Source organism: Chrysochloris asiatica, unplaced genomic scaffold, assembly GCF_000296735.1.
Source record: "Chrysochloris asiatica unplaced genomic scaffold, ChrAsi1.0 scaffold00376, whole genome shotgun sequence".
NCBI classification, from domain to species: domain Eukaryota; kingdom Metazoa; phylum Chordata; class Mammalia; order Afrosoricida; family Chrysochloridae; genus Chrysochloris; species Chrysochloris asiatica.
In genome coordinates, this window is record NW_006408894.1 from 654,616 (window position 1) to 673,862 (window position 19,247).

Sequence of the window (19,247 nt, forward strand, 5' to 3'; positions counted from 1 at the left end):
GGATATATTCAAGGTCATATTTTGGCTCTCTTGGACTTGTTTTCATTTTCTTCAGCTTCAGTTTAAATTTGCATATGAGTAATTGATGGTCTGTTCCACAGTCTGTTCCACAAAGCCCCTGGCCTTGTTTTCACTGACGATATGGAGTTTTTCCATCATCTCTTTCCACAAATATAGTCAATTTGATTTCTATGTATTCCATCTGGTGAGGTCCATGTGTATAGTCATCTCTTATGCTGTCTAAAGAAGGTTTTTGAAATGAACAAATCATTGATTTTGCAGAATTCTATGATGCATTTTCCTGCATCATTTCTATCAAGGCCATATTTTCCAACCACTGATCCTGCCTCTTTGTTCCCAACTTTTGCACTCCAATCACCACTAATGATCAATACATCTTGATTGCATGTTTGATCAGATGGAAGAAGTTGGTAGAATTCTTTTATTTCTTCCTCACTGGCTTTAGTGGTTGGTGCATAAATTTGAATAATAGTGGTATTAACTGCGCTTCCCTTTAGGCGTAATGGATATTATCCTATCACAATCAGCATTGTACCTCATGACTGATCTGGATATGTTCTTTTTGATGATGAATGCAACACCATTCCTCTTCAACTTGTCATTCCCAGCATAGTAAACCATGTGGTTGTCAGATTCAAAATGGGCAATACCAGTCCATTTCAGCTCACTAATGCCTAAGATGTTTCTCTGCTATTCATAAGGTTTTCAGTGACTAAATATTCGCAAGTAGTTCGTCACTCCTTCTTCCTAGTCTCTCTTCATCTGGAAGTTGATCTGAAACCTGTCCACCATGGGTGACCCTGCTGGTATTTAAAATACTGGTGGCATAGGTTTCAGAATCACAGCAACTCACAAGCCACCACAGTATGACAAACTGACAGACGAGTGGTGGTTTCTTATGAAAGATAGCAACTATCATGATCTATTTTACAGTAGAGGACTTTGGAGTGCAGAAAAGAGTTAGTGAAAACATGGGGATCCATTCTTTAATTTCTTCATTTAAGACAACCTGATCTTTTAAAGATTAGGTTGTCTTAAATGAAGAAATTAAAGTTCTAAAATAAATAAATAAATAAAGGAGCTCTGGTAGCGTAGTGGTTATGAATTGGGCTGAGAACCGCAAGGTCAGCAGTTCGAAGCTACCAGCTGCTCCGGGGGAGAAAGATGAGGCTTTCTGCTCCCGTAAAATATTTACAGCCTCGGAAACCCTGTACAGGATCGCTATGAGTCGGAATGGACTCCACGGCACACAGCCACCACCACCGCTGTAAAACAGATCATGATAGTTGCTATCTTTCATAAGAACATTTGAAAGGATAGGGAGATGTTGCAAGGATTAGTATGCAAGGTTGTTGCTGCTGCTGAGTATCATCAAGTTAGTTCCAATTTATAGCCACCCTGTATGGTGTTTCCAAGAAGCAGCTGGTGGGTTTGAATTGCCAACCTTGTGGTTCAAAATCTCAGTACTGATCTTACAGTGTCACACTAGGAGTCCAGTGTGCAGGGTTGTTGTTGTTATTAGGTACCATCGAGTTGGTACCAACTCATAGCAACCAGGGAAAATTATCCACAAAGTGCCTGGAGTATTAATGGTACATAGGTCCTCAATAAATGCTTGTTGGATTAGCGAAGTTAGTGAGCATTTAGGAGGGTTTTCAGGTGATTCACATCCCTTATCTCAATCTCACAATGACCCTGTGAGTTAGGCATTCAGTCCCTCATTTTATAAATGAGAGACTTGAGGTCCATGTCTGCTATGCCCTCCACCCAAGGCACAAAGTACGGGATTAATGTTTTAAGGATAAAAGGCCCTTGTAATCTTCATTACAAGAGTCCTGGTATGATGGCACTGTGGGTTAATGCGCTGGAATGCAAGTTCAGTTTGAACTGCAAGGTTGGTGGTTCAAGCTCACCAGCTGCTCCTTGGAAACCATATATAGGGTCAATATGGGTTGGAACTGACTTGACCGCACTTAACAACAACAGGAACAATCTCTATAAGGAGTCCTGGTGTGGTGCTGTGGGATACGCACTGGACTTCTAACAAGGTCAGCAGTTCAAAACTACCAACTCTGCTTGGAAACCAACTTGATGGCACTTAACAACAATTCCCATAAACACTACAAAGCAGTGGCATCATCCTCCAACACTGTCAGAGAGGGCAACACTAAAATAATCCCAGGGTCTTTGGAGGTGGTGTTGGCAGCTAGAGGGCCGAGGGTTCAGAAGCAGAGATGGCCAAGGCAATGGCGTGCCTGGGGTTCTAGGGTTGGTGTCGTCTGTCATCCAGTTTTGACTTGTTATCAGCACACACACACAAATCAGGGTGTGGCAGGCAGGCTACAGTCCTCTGACATTGATCCAAGAATAGGATCTTCGATGGCCAATGGGCGAGGATAGGAGCTAGCTGTAGGGTGCTGGTGGGAAGGGACTTGTTGGGTGGGCCCCTCAGAGTGATATTTGGGGATGGGGCAGGGCTTCTCCATCCACTGTGAGGGGTTTTCCACAGGCCTGTCCCACACATTGTTGTTAAGTGACCTTGAGTCAGTTCAGACTCATAGCATCCCTGTATAGGGTTTCTGAGGAGTGGTTGGTGGGTTTGAACCACCAATCTTGTGGTTAGAAGTCCAGTTCTTATCTTATAGCACCACACCCGGAATCCTGGGGAGGGAGATGATATCCTAAGTTTCTGCACTGGGGTCACCAACCCCTGAGGCCCCAATGAGAAGGTGGAATCTCCCTGCCCAGGTCTCAAAACCACCCACTTTTTCTTCCTCCATCTGTTTGGAGCAACATAAGTATATTTCTGATCAAGGACACACCAAGGAAGGATGGCAGAGTTGGGGTCTGATCACATTGATTTGAATCTGACTGAGAGGTGACAAATGGGGAATTAGAGTTCTCTGATTACAAGGTATTTTCATCTCCCAGTGCTTATATGTACATACATATATATGAGTATTTCTTTAGCAATATGAATAAAAGTGGTGTGCTAATTCAACCTAGAGTTTGTTTACTTTTCTTTTTCTCTCCAAAGTAATACTCTCTGTATTTGCGGAAAAGAAGTGTGTGTGGTGCAATAATAATAAAATAATATAACGTAATGCAATATAATAACAATACCATTGATCAAGTGGAAGGTTGGTGGTTGTCATGGGAGATTATCCAAAAGTTGGAAACAGGCCACAGAGATTTCAGGGTGTCCTATCGGTGAAGTTCTGAGCTTTATCTAGCAGCCCACCCCACCTGGAGATTATCTGATTTTCTAGAATGTGGACCTTTGATTTACTGCTTACTGTTGATGAGGTTTTCTGACATATTTTTGACCTCTGTGAGGCAGGTTCTTTTCTACTGAACCCTATTTTACAAAAGAAGGAGTGGAGATTTAGGATGATTAACTTCTCAAAGTCTTAACGGAGGAGGCAGAATTCAGACCCAGGTCTGTTTGCCTCATGCCTGGGTGAACTCTAGGATTCCTTCAGTCTGTAATTTTACTTTGATTTTATAATTAATATGTTTAAAAGAAAGATTTTAGTTCAATCTATTTTCACTAACTAATTTCTGTCATTAAAAAAAAAAAAAAAGTAAAAGAACTGGGATTGTTGGGATTGATTAACCCAAAGAAGAGAAACCATTAAGATGGTAGAAGGGGTGGAGCGACATCATGGTTCTCCTCAGGTGTTTTAAAGGCTGTAGAATCTACATGGAAGAGAGCGGATTTAATCTTGTTCGCCTAACAGAAGAAGGTAACTGGGGCCAATGAGGATATGTTCTAGATTTCTACTGTTTCTAGTAAACAGAATCTAAGATTCCACAGTCACATCCTTCAGTGGGATGGTAAACTCAAAACCAAACCCACTGCCACTGAGTCAATTCCAATTCATACCAACCCTACACGACAGAGTAGAACTGCTCCCTCGGGTTTCTGAGACTGCAAATCTTTACAGGAGCAGACAGCCTCACCTTTCTCCCATACAGAGGCTGATGGGGTTGAATCACCAATCATGTGGTTAGCAGTCCAGTACTTAACCCACTGCAACACCTGAGCATCCTCAGTGGAATGATACGAACAGAATATTTTTAAGATAATTGACAATTCTAAAATTCTTTGATTCTATAGGCAATTGGACTTACATATCATCCCTTTGAAGATGATTTATCCTTGACAAGGTTAAAATCTATGGTTCAAGGTTATCAAATGATAGCCACAGAACTTCAGTCATCAATGAGTAGTTGTAAAATATATGGGGATGGGAGTGAAGTGAGGTAAAAGACACCAAAATTCATTATGGAAGACCCTGAAGACTACTTTCTACTACATTCTATTCTGAAAACTGGCTTTAGTTCATAACTTCCCAGTAACCAGCATGTCCACTAACAGGATTGTTAGGTTTGCTGAATGTGTGTTCTGGACCTCTTTAAGAACTGGGCCATCTCTCTTGTTCTCTTTCAGATGTTCACCTCCACAATATTTGCTGCAATTGGATTTTTGGGTGCAGGATATTCATTTGTCATCTCAGCCGTGGCAATTAATAAGGGTCCTAAATGTCACATAAGTAGTTTGAATATCTGGGGCTACCCCTTCTCTGACGGGTAAGACTACATTCTGCAATATCCATGTATCAACACAAGGGGGACAGGCGGGCAAATGGACCATGAGAAGACATAGTATATAATGTCATGTCATCTTCATTACACGAGTCAGGCACGGTTTTCCTTGAAACACAGTCGGAGTTGATGTGGAGTGAAGTTGCACAAGCCCTCACCTCTAATCACCTCTAATCACAGGCACCAGGAGAAATCACTGAGGAGGGAACTCTCAGTTGATCTGAGGGGAGGCGGACGCTTGTGATGGTGGCTGTGTGCCGTGGAGTCGGTTCCGACTTATAGTGACCCTGTACAGGGTTTCCGAGGTTATAAATCTTTACAGGAGCAGAACACCTCATCTTTCTCCCACAGAACAGCTGGTAGTTTCGAACTGCTGACCTTGTGGTTTGTAGCCCTATTCGTAACCACTACTCTACCAGAGCTCCTTTGTGATATCACCACTTATATCCCCAGACATACATTAGCAGCAACAGGAGCAGTTCTCACTACAAACCTTATAATAGAAAAGGAGAACAATTATTCATTAAATGGGCTTACAGGTTTTCACTAACACCCCGATTGCCTGTAACTAAGCAATCCTTTAAGGTGCAAATTTACAGAAAATGTCATTGAAAGCATTGTAGATTCTTCAAGAGAGTTAATACAAGCAGGATTCATTATAATAGCACTTAATATTTTCATGGTACCACTTATAAAGAACTTTTTTTTTTTTAAAGTACATTTACAATTTAATTTCCACAGTAACCCCAAGAGGTAACAAATAAGTCTTAATAAGTTTGCTTTGAACAAAGTCACTCAACTAGTTGGGGCCAGGATCAAGGCTCAAATTCACATCTCTGACTTCCAGTCTTAGGCCTTTCACATTATTCATTTTGTGTCCACAAGTACTGTAATGTCCACTACAATAGTCGATAGCTCTATGTGGCTACTTACACTTAAATTAGAGTGAAATAAAATAAAATAAAATAACTCAGTTCCTCAACTGCCCTGGTTACATTTCAAGTACTCAGAAGTCACATCTGAACCGTAGATATTGCATTGACTAGCACAGAGGTAGCTGCAGTTGGAGCCCTATCTGACTCATTGTGACCTTTTGTATGCAGAGTAGAACTGTTCTGCAGAACTTTCAACATTGTGACTTTCAGAAGCAGATTTCCAGGCCTGTCTTCCAAGGCACCTCTGGGTGGGTTTGCATGCCAGCCTTTTAGTTAGTGATGTAGTGTTTACTTGTTTGTTACACCCGGGGACTCCTCCATCATTATAGACAGTTCTGTTGGCAATGTTGCCCTAGACTCTCACCTCCTCAAGGGCTGTTTTAGTCACCTTTGCAGCCCTACTGCCTAGCATGGTAACTGATACATCCAAGGGTGCCAGGGAATCTGAATATTGGGTCCTCCAGGGCATGGAAGATGGCTCCATACCTAAAAAATCTACAGGATCACAATTTATTAACTTGAACCCCGATTAATTAATTTACACTGAAAGCCTGAAGAACTTAAGCTCAGACCTCAGATTGAGGAGGTGGAGGGCACTGGTCCTGTTGTTACACAAAGCCTTGGTGTGTTCACACATGTCCCATGTAAAAAAATATCATGCCCACCCTACTCCTGCTAATATTGAATGCGGTGATCCCCAAATGTATTTATCTGACTGTGGAAAGACCCCTAATCTTTCAGAGGTCTGTTGAGGCTACATCAGCTCAGACTTGGCTTGCCTGAGCATAGGATTCAGACCCCAGAAAGCTGAACCATCTCTTGGGGTTCTTCCCCTGATGGCTTGATGTGTTCCACTTTGAGGTGTGTCTGTGAAGCTACAGGTGATAGCATCTTTCAAGGTCCTTTTCCTTGTTGTTTTTTTTCAACAGCATCAGAGAAGCATTAGACATTTTTTTCTACATATTCTGCTCACTGAGTGATGGTACATTTGATGAATTTAAAATCAATTAGAATATATTCAAAATAAGGGAGAGTAAGGGAACATAACAAATACCAAGTAACACATCCCAAAGCAGTTCTATGGTGTCGTATATTCTGAGTTTAGAACCTAACACCCTCCCCTCATACACTCACAGCCTGCTTGGGATGCAATGGGACAATGCCCAAAATCAGGAGAGTGACAGGTGGTCTGTGGGCCACCAGAGGAAATGCCAACTTGGGGAAAAGACAGGAAACCACTGTCCAAAGTATTCTTGTCATTCAGATGGAGCAAGCTTCTTTTCACAGTCCTTGAGTATTGCTCTGTGATAGAGGTGCTCACATGTATTGTTTTTTTTAATCCCCACAACTAACCCATCCACCAACATGGATTGTGGAGGTTTCATAATAAAAACAGAATAAACCCTGTAGGCAATCAGGAACCGTTCAGAATTCTCCACCCACCCTCCACTTAAAATTGGGCTTTCATCATTATCTAACGGAAGGAGGGTTGGGTTACCTAGATCAGCCCTGTGGCTCAGAAGTGACTGTGCAATGCTGCATGTAGAAATCCATATAAATAACACTTTCCAGGTTATTAGTGCAGTATTCAAGAGTGATTTTGACTATTTATGTTGAGTGATTTTGACTATTTCCCACATGCCCTGACTTGAGAATTTAATCCCACTTAAGATGTAAATTCACTCTGTGCTAAGTGGGAAACATCCCACAACTGCTGCAGGGAGGGCAGTCAGGAGGGTGAATCTGGAGCTCTGGTAGCGTAGTGGTTACGAATCGGGCTGCGAACCTCAAGGTCAGCAGTTCGAAACTTTCTCCGCGGGAGAAAGATGAGGCTTTCTGCTCCGGTAAAGATTTACAGCCTCGGAAACCCTATACAGGGTCGCTATGAATCGGAACCGGCTCCACGGCACATAACAACAACAACAAGCTATTGTTTAGCAGATGGTACCACCAGGGGCTCCTTGTTGTTGTTCGTACTGGTGAGTCAGTTCTGAGTCATTGCAACCCTAGATAGGGTTTCCAACTTTTTAAATCTTTGAGGGAGCAGAAAGCCTCATCTTTCTCCCACAGAGTGACTGGTGGGCTCGAATTGAAGACCTTGTGTTTTGCAGTCCAGTGCTTATCATATGGACATCTCTGTGTTCACATTGGGGCAGAGATAGCTAGAATATGGTCCCTGCCTTTGTGAGTTTACAGACCTAAGAAAAGCAGACAGGAGGACAGACAATGACAGCATGCGTCATAAGTGCTCTGCATGAAAGGAAAACAGGGTGCAGAGTGGGTACCAAACATTGACTGAAGGCAGGAGAGGCATCCAGTAGGTCTTCTCAAAGGAGGTGGCACCTGAATTAGTCAAGCAAAGTAAGTTGAGCAAAGCATCTGGGTTCCCCTTAGGCCTTTTTGCAGTTACCTGTGTTACTGGTGAGAAGTCAATTTTGTGAAAGCTATGGTTTTCTACTCCAATGGTGATGTGATAGGATCGCTCTGAGTTGTAATCCATTTGACAGCAGCTGCTTTGGGCTTTTTTGTGTTGTTTTGTTGTTGATGATGATGCAATTAGTGCAGTTGATTAGAAATATCCTTCAAACTCATTGGAGGCTCTGGTGTGTCACTGTAAGGTCAGTACTAGACTGTGAATCAGAAAGTCAGCAGTTCAAACCCACCAGCTGCTCCTGGAAAACCCTATACAGGATTGCTATGAGTTGGAACTGACTGGACGGCTCTTAACAATAACACCAACATCAAAAAATGCTAGTTAACTGGGTTTAAACTGCTTCAGCTCCCCTTGTCTTAGAAAATGTGGAATTATGATTCACTAACAAGGAGCTCTGGTAGTGTAGTGGTTACGAATCGGGCTGCGAACTTTAAGGTCAGCGGTTCGAAACTACCAGCCGCTCCGCGGGAGAAAGATCAGGCTTTCTACTCCCGTAAAGATTTACACCCTCGGAAACCCTGTACAGGGTCGCTATGGGACGGACCCGACTCGATGGCACTTAACAACAACAACAACAACAACAGGTCTATGGGGAATCCTGGTATAGCACTGTAGGATAAGCATTGGACCATGAGGTAGTTTTGAACCAAAAGGTCGGCGGTTCAAACCCACCAGCCACTCCTCGGAAACCCTATACAGGGTTGCTATGAGTCGGAACCAATTTGATGGCACTTAACAACAGCAATAACAACAGGTCTATGAAAGATGATGACTTCCTCTCACCTCAGGATTGGTATGTTCCACACAGTAATTAACTGCATGTGCAGTATAGCTTCCTTTTCTGGGATCTCTGAGACTCATGGAACTGTTGCTGTCCTCTCAGTGTTTGTGGGGAGAATGGCTATTAGTGTGGCTTTGTGAGGGTGGAGCAACAGCAGGAGCAGTTGTAAAAGGTTGTTTTCTAGGTATCCACACTCAGTCCTTGCTATTATAGGCATTCCCCAGTTAGGAATGTCTCATTTTCAAACAACTCTCACTTGCCTCAGGATTAGAGGAAGACTCATTAAAAACCTATAATAATTGCATTCTGAAATTGAAGAGGACTTAAAATACTGATGACTGCCAAATACTACAACCTTCAGTATGATTTGCACCTCAATGTAAAAACAAACAAAAAAATAAACAAAAAACTCTAACTGGAAAAATAAATAACATGATAGACAAATGGAGAAAAGATTGAAATTGTCAGAGACTTCATTTCACATGGATCCACAATCAATACTAATGGAAGGAACAGTCAAGAAATCAAGTGATGTATTGCATCAGGCAAATCTGCTCCACAAGACCTCTTTATCGTGTTCTAGAGAAAAGATGTCAGTTGGAGGACTAAGGTGCTCCTGACTCAGCCATGTTATTTCCAATTGTCTCATATGCATGTGAAAGTTGGACAATGAATAAGGAAAACTGTAAAAGAATGGATGCTTTTAAATTATGGTGTTGGAAAAGAATATTGAAAGTACCATGAACTGTCAGAAGAACAAACAAATCTGCATTGGAAGATGTACAGAATGTTCCTTAGAAGGAAGGATGGTAGGATTTCATGTCTCATACTTAGGACATGTTATCAGGAGGAACTAGTTACCGAAGAAGGGCATCATGGTTGGTAAAGTGCAGGGGCAACAAAAAAGAGGAAAACCTCTAGTAAGATGGATTGGCACTGTGCCAGCAGACACTGGTTCAAGTGTAACAATTGTGAGGATGGCACAGGACTAGGCAGTGTTTATTCTGTTGATCATAGGGTTGCTATGAGACGGAATCAACTTGTTGGCACCTGCCTACAACAAGGTTATTGTTCTCGTTAAGTGCCATCAAGTCGGTACCCACTCATAGTGACCCTGCACAGGGTTTCCAAGGAGTGACTGGTAGGTTTGAACCCCTGACCTTGCAGGTAGCAGTCAACTGCTTATTTTATAGTACCACACTATGATACCAAAACCTACTCGTCCTTTAACGTTATGTAAATATGCCCTTTTTGAAATACTGGAACCAACACTTGTTGTTGTTAAGTGCCATTGAGTCAGTTACAACTCATAGCAACCCTGTATAGGGTTTCCAAGGAGTGGCTAGTGGGTTTGAACTGCCAACATGTGGTTAGCAATCCAGTGTTTATCCAACAGCGCCACACCAGGACTCCTATTAGTAACAAGTTCTTCATCACATTTACCTTCCCTTGCTTCACACACAGATTTTAAATAATTTCATTTTCTTACCCCAAAGTAAGGCTAATTAAGAACCATGAGCACCTGTTTTAATTAATCTACAAATTCTTAAAGACACAGGAACAAACTGCATTAGTAAACCAGGTGTTGTCAGAAAACTCCTCCAATGAGTGTTTCATTTTACCACAAGGTGGCGGTGTTGTCCACCACTATGCAAACTCTCAAGACGCTGGAAAAGAACTCAGGATTGCCAAATAACTTCATCTGAAGACCTTTTCTTTGTAAAGTGTGCCTAGGAAATAGTCTATCTTTGTAGCCTCTTATAATAAAAAAAAAATGGAGTACTGGTGTGGCGCTATGGGCTAATGCGTCAGACTGCAAAGTCGTTTGAACTGCAAGGTCGGTGGTTCAAGCTCACCAGCTGCTCCTTAAATCTATACAGCGTTGCTATAGGTCAGAATCAATTCGACGGCACTTAACAACAACAACAACAATAATCAACAAGTTTATAAATTGAAATGATTACATGGAAAAATGCAGAGTAGAAATATGTTCTGGTGCTCTAGGATAAGCATTGGGATGCTAACCACAAGGTCTGCAGTTCAATTCCACCAGCCACTCCTTGGAAATCCCATACAGGGTCACTATAAGTCAAAACTGACTTGATGGCAATTAACAATAACAATAACAACAACAACAAATGTGTAGGGGGGAATATTGAAAGAATAGTTTTATGCAATAATGGAGTCACTGGGTAATGCAATAGTTAACCTTCTTGACTGCTAACCAAAAGTTTGAAGGTCCAAGTGCACTCAAAGGAACCTCGGAAGGTATTACTTTTGAAAAATTAGTCCTTGTAAACCCTAAGGAACACAGTGCTCTTCTGAATGTGCCTGGGATCACCAGGATTCATAGTCGATTTGACAGCAACTGATTTCATACGATACATAAGGTGCATAATCTCAGAAAACTCTCACCACAATAGTGAGATGGTGTTCATTTAGTTCATCTTCTAGATGAAGAAACTCATAGTTAGGGAGCCTCGGTAGTGTGTACAAGGAATACAGTAAGAGGAGAGTGCATATTACTGGATCAATAAGTAACGTCATGCTAAATGCAGAAGAAATTGAAATCATCAAAAATTTCATCCTACTTAGATCCACAATCAGGAAGTAGCAGTCAGGAAATCAAACAAAATATTGTATTGGGGAAATCTGCTGTCAAAGACACTAAAGTGTGATTAAAGTGTTAAAAAGCAAAGATGTCACTTTGATGACATTTTTGAGAGTGTGCTTGGCCCAAACCATGGTATTTTCAATTACCTCATGCTGCAAAAGTTGGACAATGAATAAGCAAGATTGAAGAATAATTGATGACTTTGAAATATGATGTTGGCAAAGGTTATTAAATATACCACAGACTGCCAGAAGAATGAACAAATCTATGTTGGAATAAGTACAACCAGAATGCGTCTTAGAAGCGAGCATGATGAGACTTCATCATGTACTTTAGAAATGTCAAAAGGAGGGAACATCCCTTGGAGAAGGACCTCATAGTTGGTTGTTGTTGTTGTGTTAAGTGCTGTCGAGTCAATTTCGACCCAAGTGAAAAATAGGATTTCCAAGTGAAAAAGAGAAAGACCCTCAGTGAGATAAATTGACAGTCGTAGCAACAATGGGCTCAAACAATTGAACAATCGTGGACATGATACAAGACTGAGCAGTGTTTCATTCTGTTGTACATAGGGTCATTCTAAATTGGAACTAAATCAATGGTACCTAATAACAACGAGAGAGTCTTTGGATTCAAATCCAGATTCCTGTGAATCCAAACTACCAGGGTCCTGCCATTAATCTACACTGTTCAGATTAGGTGTCAGAGTAGAATAATGATAATGCAGACAGTTCCTCAGTTATCAACAAGATCCATTCCTTGGAAATTTGCTGGTAAATAGAATTTATAGGCAAGACAAAAACAGGTGCATACAGTTTTTAGTTAGCCTAACTTTAGTACAAGAAAAGAGTCAAAGCCTTCTTATTTAAAAGCTGCATATGCAACAAATGAGACAATTGTGATGAAGAATTTGTTACAGGTCAGGGTTGGTTTAATTGTTCATAACCCAGGGACTTAACACATAAGCACTAATGGAGAACTTACTATATGGAGTACTATATAGGATTTCACCCACTTAGCTCTCATTTTTGTCTCAAAAGCAACACACTTCACATTTCTCCTTCAAGGCACAGTGTTCTTTATATAGCAGTTTTTGTTGTTGTTAGGTGCCATGGAGTAGGTACTGACTCAGCACAACTCATATCACAACAGGCCTAAACATTGCCCAGTCCTGGACCAGCCTCATAATCGCTGCTACATTTGAGCCCATTGATGCTGCCATTGTGCCAATCCATCTCACTGGGGGTCTTCCTCTTTTTCTTTGACCCTCTGCTTTACCAAACATGATATCCTTCTCCAGTGACTGGTCCCTCCTGACAATATGTCCTAGGTATGAGAGACAAAGTCTGGTCATCCTGGCTTCCAAGGAGCATTCTGGCTGTACTCCTTCCAACACAGATATATTTGTTCTTATGGCAGTCTATGGTACTTTCAGTATTCTTCTCCAACACCATAACTCAAATGCATCAATTCTTCTACCGTCTTCCTTATTCACTGTCCAATTTTCACATGCATATGAGGTTATTCAAAATACCATGGCTTGGTATTTTGCAACTTAGTCCTCAAACTGGTATCTTTGCTCTTCAACACTTTAAAGTGGTTTTGTGCAGCAGATTTGCCAAATGCAATACATCATTTGATTTCTTGACTGCTGCTTCCATGAGTGTTGATAGTTGATCTGAGCAAAATGAAGTCTTTGACAACTCCAATCTTTTCTCCATTCATATGGATGTTGTGTATTAGTCCAGTGGTGATGAAAGCTGTGGTCTTTAATCTTTATCAGTATTTTAAGTCCTCTTCACTTTCAGCAAGCAAGGTTGTATCATCTGCCTATCGCAGGTTGTTAATGAGTCTTCTTCCAATCCTGATAACACGTTTTTCTTCATATAACCCAGCTTCTTCGATTATCTGCTCATTATACAGATTGAATAAATATGGAGAAAAAATACAACCCTGTGGCACACCTTTCCTGATTTTACACTATTCAATATTCCCTGGTTCTGTTCAAACAACTGCCTCTTGGTCTATGTACAGGATCCTCACGAGCACACTCACTGGAATGCTCATGCTTAACAATGCTGTCCACAGCTTATCATGATCCACACAATCGAAAGTCTTTGCCTGGTCAATAAAGCACAGTAGTAGGCAGATTTTATATTGCAGTAGAGAAATGTTTTCCCTAATTCAAAGTTGGTAAAAATACACATTAAGGTAGCAGATTTCTTCCTTTTACAGAGAATTAATAAAATATTTTTGGAATCTCTACACGTTTAACAAAAATACAGTTGAGTCAAATTCACAATCTGGCTACAACAAGGTCTTATCCACATGAAATGAATGTATTTTACATGACTTCAGTTGGCTGCTAGACTTGACAAGTAATTTGTCAAAAGTCGAAATGGTCTTTTCTGACAAAAGCTGGGATAACCCTGAGCGTTTGTCAGGTTCTACTGCTGGCCCCATCATAGTTTGTAAACTTACCCATCTCTCATTTTGCTCAGACAAACTGTTCTTAATTTACCAGCTATGTAACCTTGGGGCACTTAACCTCTCTGTGCCTCAATTTCCTCATTTGTAAAGCGTAAGAAAAGAGTCATAAAGTTTATGAGGAATAAATGTAGTGTTTAGAACAGGGACCAGCACATAAAATGTACCCAATGAGTTAGGTATTGCTTTTTAAATTCATATTACAGGGTATTGAGTTATGGGAAATCCCTGGTGGCACAAGTGATTAACGTGCTCAGCTTCTAACTGAAAAGTCAGATGTTCACGTCCACCAAGAGGCACTTAGGAAGAAAAGCCTGGTGATCAACTTCCATAAAAATCTTATGAAGGGAGTACAGTTCTACTCAGACACACATGGGATCATCATTCATCAGAACTGTCTCAATGGCAACAGATTACTGGTTATTTTCTCATGGAGTTTATGTTGTGAATGGGAAGTATTGCCCAGGAAAAACTATCATAGTGACTCTCTGATGTAGAATATTGTTTATTTTTTCACAAACGTCCCCTTTTGTCCCATGTCACTAACAGGAATTACCTCAGTGATACGAATTTATGGAACAAGTGCTCAGACCCTGTCAATGTGGTACCCTGGAATCTGACCCTCTTCTCCATCCTGCTGGTGATTGGAGGAATCCAGATGGTCCTTTGTGCCATCCAGGTGGTCAACGGCCTCCTGGGGACCCTCTGTGGAGACTGCCAGTGTTGCGGCTGTTGTGGGGTAAGTTGAAGTGTTCTTTGGTTTGGGTTTTTGCAAATAAGCATTGTAATTATAGAGTTAAAAAATTAGACTTACTTATGCAAGTTTCTTATTATTTTTTATTTCCTCGCCTAAAAAGCATATTTTTTTAAGACTGCAATAGTATTGAAAATGCTTATGAGATTGTGTTATTGAAAAGGATTGGATAGACAAAAATTGTTACCTAGTTTGTTGTGGTGGTCATTAGTTGACATTGAGTAGTATACAATTACATAAATAAGAGGGAAACACCACAATTGATAGAAAAAAGAGCCAAAAGAAATCAAACCAAAGTGTAAAATGATAGCTGTTTCTGGGTACAAGGACTGTTAACAAGTTTTTCATTCTTCTGAACTATATTATTAAAAAATTGATAATCATATATTACTTTAGAAGTATATAACTTATAAATTGTTATTGTTGTTAAGTGCCATTGAGTTGATTCCAACTCATAGTGACTTTGTATAGGTTTCTGAGGAGCAGCTGGTGAGCTTGAATTGTCAACTTTGTGGCTCAAATTGACTTTGCAGTACAGCGCATTAACTCACAGCACCACACCAGGACTCTAACATATAAGTTACAAGGCCCTAAAAGATCAACTATGAAATGTATTTACCACAAAAAATTTTACTGCCTGTTAGTTTTATTCTCTACGTTTTCTTTTTTATTGTGTTGTATTATTTTTTTTTGTAATTAAACACAATTAAAGCCAAAATAAGACTCATCTATTAAGATTATTTTTATGAAAGCAGTTAAGAATATCGAGTATCTAAATCTTGTCATTCCTGCAAAATGAATTCATGTTTGCAAAATAAGTTACATCATTTCAAACATTGATATTCTTTCTTAGTTTTATAGAAGGGAAAGTCATACATTTTAGCTAGGTGGTGAATTGTTCACAAGATTTATTGAAACTGCAAGTGCTCTTTGAATAAATGGACAGTACTTTACTTAAGGAGCTCTGGTAGCTTAGTTGTTATGAGTTGGGCTGCTAGCCTCAAGGTCAGCAGTTGGAAACTACCAGCTGTTTGGCAGGACAAAGATGATGCTTTCTGCTCCTGCAGGGATTTACAGCTTGGAAACCCTGTACAGGGTCTCTATGAGTCAGAACCGACTCCATGGCCTATAACCACCACGTCCCCACTTTACTTAATTTCAGGATTATCTGCCCATTTAAAAACATATCCATAGAGGCCCAGACTTTGATTCTTTTCAGTGTGTTTCATTTATTTAAACACCATGTTTAGGTAATCTTAACTATAGATCACTTGATAGTCATGAGACACTAGATAGATTCTACATTTATCAGCGTAAGGGCACTGGAGAATCTCAGAGGGTAAATCCACCCTTCTTTCCTTCCTTCCTTCCATCTCTTCCGTTCTCCTTCCCTTGTTTCCCCCCCCACTTTTTATTGAAGGTTTCAAACCTACATAAAGGTTGAAATAACAGTACAATGAATATTCGTATTTTGCGCCCCCTCTCCATCTCCCCGCCCCCCCCCAACTATTGGAAAGTAATTCACAAGCCTCCTGAAACTTCACTCCTAAGTACTTCATTGTGTGTGAGAGCTGCATTTTTTTTTTTTTTTAAAAAAAAGCAGTTTGCGGAGGATTCCTTTCTTGCCTCTCATACAGCTGGGCAGCATTCTTCCCCCAGTAGGACGTGTGGAAAGACTTGGGCCCTCAGCCTAGTTCCACAGCTTACTAGCTGACTGACTGAGCAAGTTGCCTAACTTCTCAGAGACTCAGTTACCCCAATTGCCTCTTGCCTAACTCTCAGCATGTGAATCAACATCTATTCGTTCAGGCAACAAGTATTTATGGAGAACTTACTTGAGGCTGGCATAGTCTTTAAATGAGGTAACAGATGAAAATAGCTTTAAAATAGTAGATAAGAGACTTAGTTTGAATGCCCAGCTGTGTGGTCTTGGCCAAGTCAGTTTTCCACAGCTGTGTCTTTGTTTGTAAAACGTGGTTATTTATACCTACCTCCTAAATTGCCGATTTAGTGCCTCACACAAAGTGAGAAATACATCCACTTCAGCAATTAGAAGCCTCAATTGTAGTTAAATTCTGTTTGATTGGTTCCGACTCTCAGCGACTCTCTATAGGGTTTCCAAGGAGTAGCTGGTGAGTTCGAAACACTGACTTTGCGGTTCAAACAGGCCTTGTGGTCAAGTGCTTATCCTACAGCGCCACACCAGTACTATTTATTCCTTACTAGAATTGCGGAGGTTCCATATGATAATATGGTTCGTGGTTTGAGCTGCCAGCTGCTCTGCCAGGAGAAAGATGAAGCTTTTTGCTCCTGCAAAGATTTTTAAAACCTCGGAAACCCTCTACAGCGGCGCTGTGAGTTGGAAACAACTTTATGGCACTTAAAAACAACAAGAATGTGAAGATCCGTAAGGCAGAATCACTCGACGGGTCACAATCCCTGAGATCAGTCCTCCTGCCTTTAAATCGTGGGCCCACTACTATGACTTCAGAAGCATCACTTAATATCTCTGCCTCTTAACAAGATTGCTTTTAATAATAAATGATGTAAGTAAAATGAGCTTCCACTCCTTTAATATAAGTAAGCAACAGATTAAAACTCCTAATTAAAAAGAAAAGTAAAGAAAACATTCAGAAGGTAGCTAATAAAGGGTGGGAGGGGGGTGGAATGAGGAGAAAAACTGATGGTGGGGAAGGGAAGAAGGAGAGGAGAAGAAAGCAAGCAAAAAAAAAGGAATGATTTTAGTTTTATTTTGTCTTTTTTTCACCTTCTAGGGAGACGGACCAGTTTAAACCTCTACGATGAGCTGTTTTAACTGTACAGCGTGGGAAAACCACTAAACGCATTCTCCTCTGTCAATTCCTGCCAACTTCCTTACTGACAAAGCAGGGAAGAGCAGGGTTAGCCCTCGTCCCTGTCCTTCTTAATTGGCTTTGTTCACGTTAGAAGATATATTATTTTTGAATAAAAAAAATAACTTGACCTCTTAGATTTATAAATATTTCAAATTTGCTTCTTTTTAGAACGTAAAAGCAGGTTCAAAGTAATTCTTCAACATTTCTCTTCAAAATTTGGAATGTGTAGTCAAACACACTGCCATGAAGCTTCTTTGCATATGGAGATGTTTATATCTGTTGAAAGTTTCACATCATCCAAATGGGGAAGTACATTAAAAGTGTGCAACTGAGACCAGATTTTTGTTTCCAAGATTTATGGGAAGAAAGAATTATTTATATATCATCATTAATTTTTATTTGCAGCTATTGCTAATCTGTTGGAGTGACTTGCAACACCTTGATTGACAAGTCATCTGAGCTTGTCTTCATTTTCCAGGCTTTGTTTATGTATGTTATATTAAAGCCAGAATTCTAAATTAATGTAGTAAAGATTGTGTGTGTTTTGAGAGGGAGGGGCAAAAAGATTAAACAAATATCACCCTTTTCCATTTTTTCTATAAATGTTTCCATTGACCAACAAGAAAAATTCTTTTTAAAAATTGATTTAGGCAATAATTTAATCAGCCTGCCTGCTACTATGGTAGTATTGTTGTTGTTAGGTGCTGTTGAGTCAGGTCCAACTCAGAATCACCCTATGAGTATGCACAACAGAAAGAAACACTGCCCAGTCCTGCACATCCTCACAATTGTTATGTTTGAACCCAGTGATCCTGCCACGATGCTGCCACAGTGTCAATCCATCTTATTGGGGGTCTTCCTCTTTTTGATGAATAATACCTATTATTATAATGATAGAAAAGGACATCATTACAGTAATGTTGTTGTTGTCAGGTACCATCAAGTCAGTTGTGACTCTAGCAACCCTATGCACAATAGAAGGAAGCACTTCCGGGTCCTGAGCCTTCCACTAAATTGTTCAATTGCTGTTACACTTGAATACATAGCTGCTGCCACTGTGTCAATCCACGTTATTGGGGAGTCTTCCTCTGTCACGTTGACCCTCCGTTTTACCAGGCATGATGCCCTGCTCCATGAACTGGTCCCTCCTGGTAACATAACATGTCCTAATTATGAGAGGCGAAGTCTTAGCATCATTGCTTCTAAGGAGCATTCTGGCTGCACTAAGACAGATTTAATTGTTCTTCTCACAGTACTTTTAATAGTCTCCTACAATATAATAATTCAGATGCATCAATTTTTCTGCAGTCTTCCTTATTCATTGTCCAACTTTCATATGCATATGAGGTCACTGAAAATACCATAGTAAGGCACATGGTAGTCGTCAAACTAATATGTTATAGTTGTTAGGTGCCATTGAGTCAGTACTGACCCATAGCGACCATATGCACAGCAGAACAAAACACTGCCCAATGCTGGGCCAACCTCACTATTGTTGCCACGCTTGAGTCCATCAATGCTGCCACTTGGCCAGTCCATCTCATTGGGGGTCTTCCTCTTTTTCTTTGACCCTCCACCTTACCAAACATGATATCCTTCTTCAGAGACTGGTCCCTCCTGACAATATATCCAAAGTATGAGAGACAAAGTTTGGCTATCTTGGCCAAAGGAGCACTCTGACTCTTCTTCCAAAATAGATCTATTGGTTCTTTTGGCAGCTCATGGAACTTTCAGTATTCTCCTCCAACACCATAACTCAAA

The 19,247-nt window shown here is 40.5% G+C and overlaps 1 protein-coding gene across 1 annotated transcript in view; it reads left to right on the forward strand.

Moving 5' to 3' along the window:
* TM4SF4 (transmembrane 4 L six family member 4) overlaps positions 1-17,423 on the forward strand; it is a 26,668-nt gene extending 9,245 nt beyond the window's left edge. The window contains exons 3-5 of the mRNA XM_006876362.1: positions 4,475-4,614; positions 14,427-14,616; positions 17,406-17,423. Of these exons, the coding sequence (XP_006876424.1) occupies positions 4,475-4,614; positions 14,427-14,616; positions 17,406-17,423 (348 nt within the window). The remainder of the gene's footprint in view (positions 1-4,474; positions 4,615-14,426; positions 14,617-17,405) is intronic.
* The last annotated feature ends 1,824 nt before the right edge of the window (positions 17,424-19,247 follow it).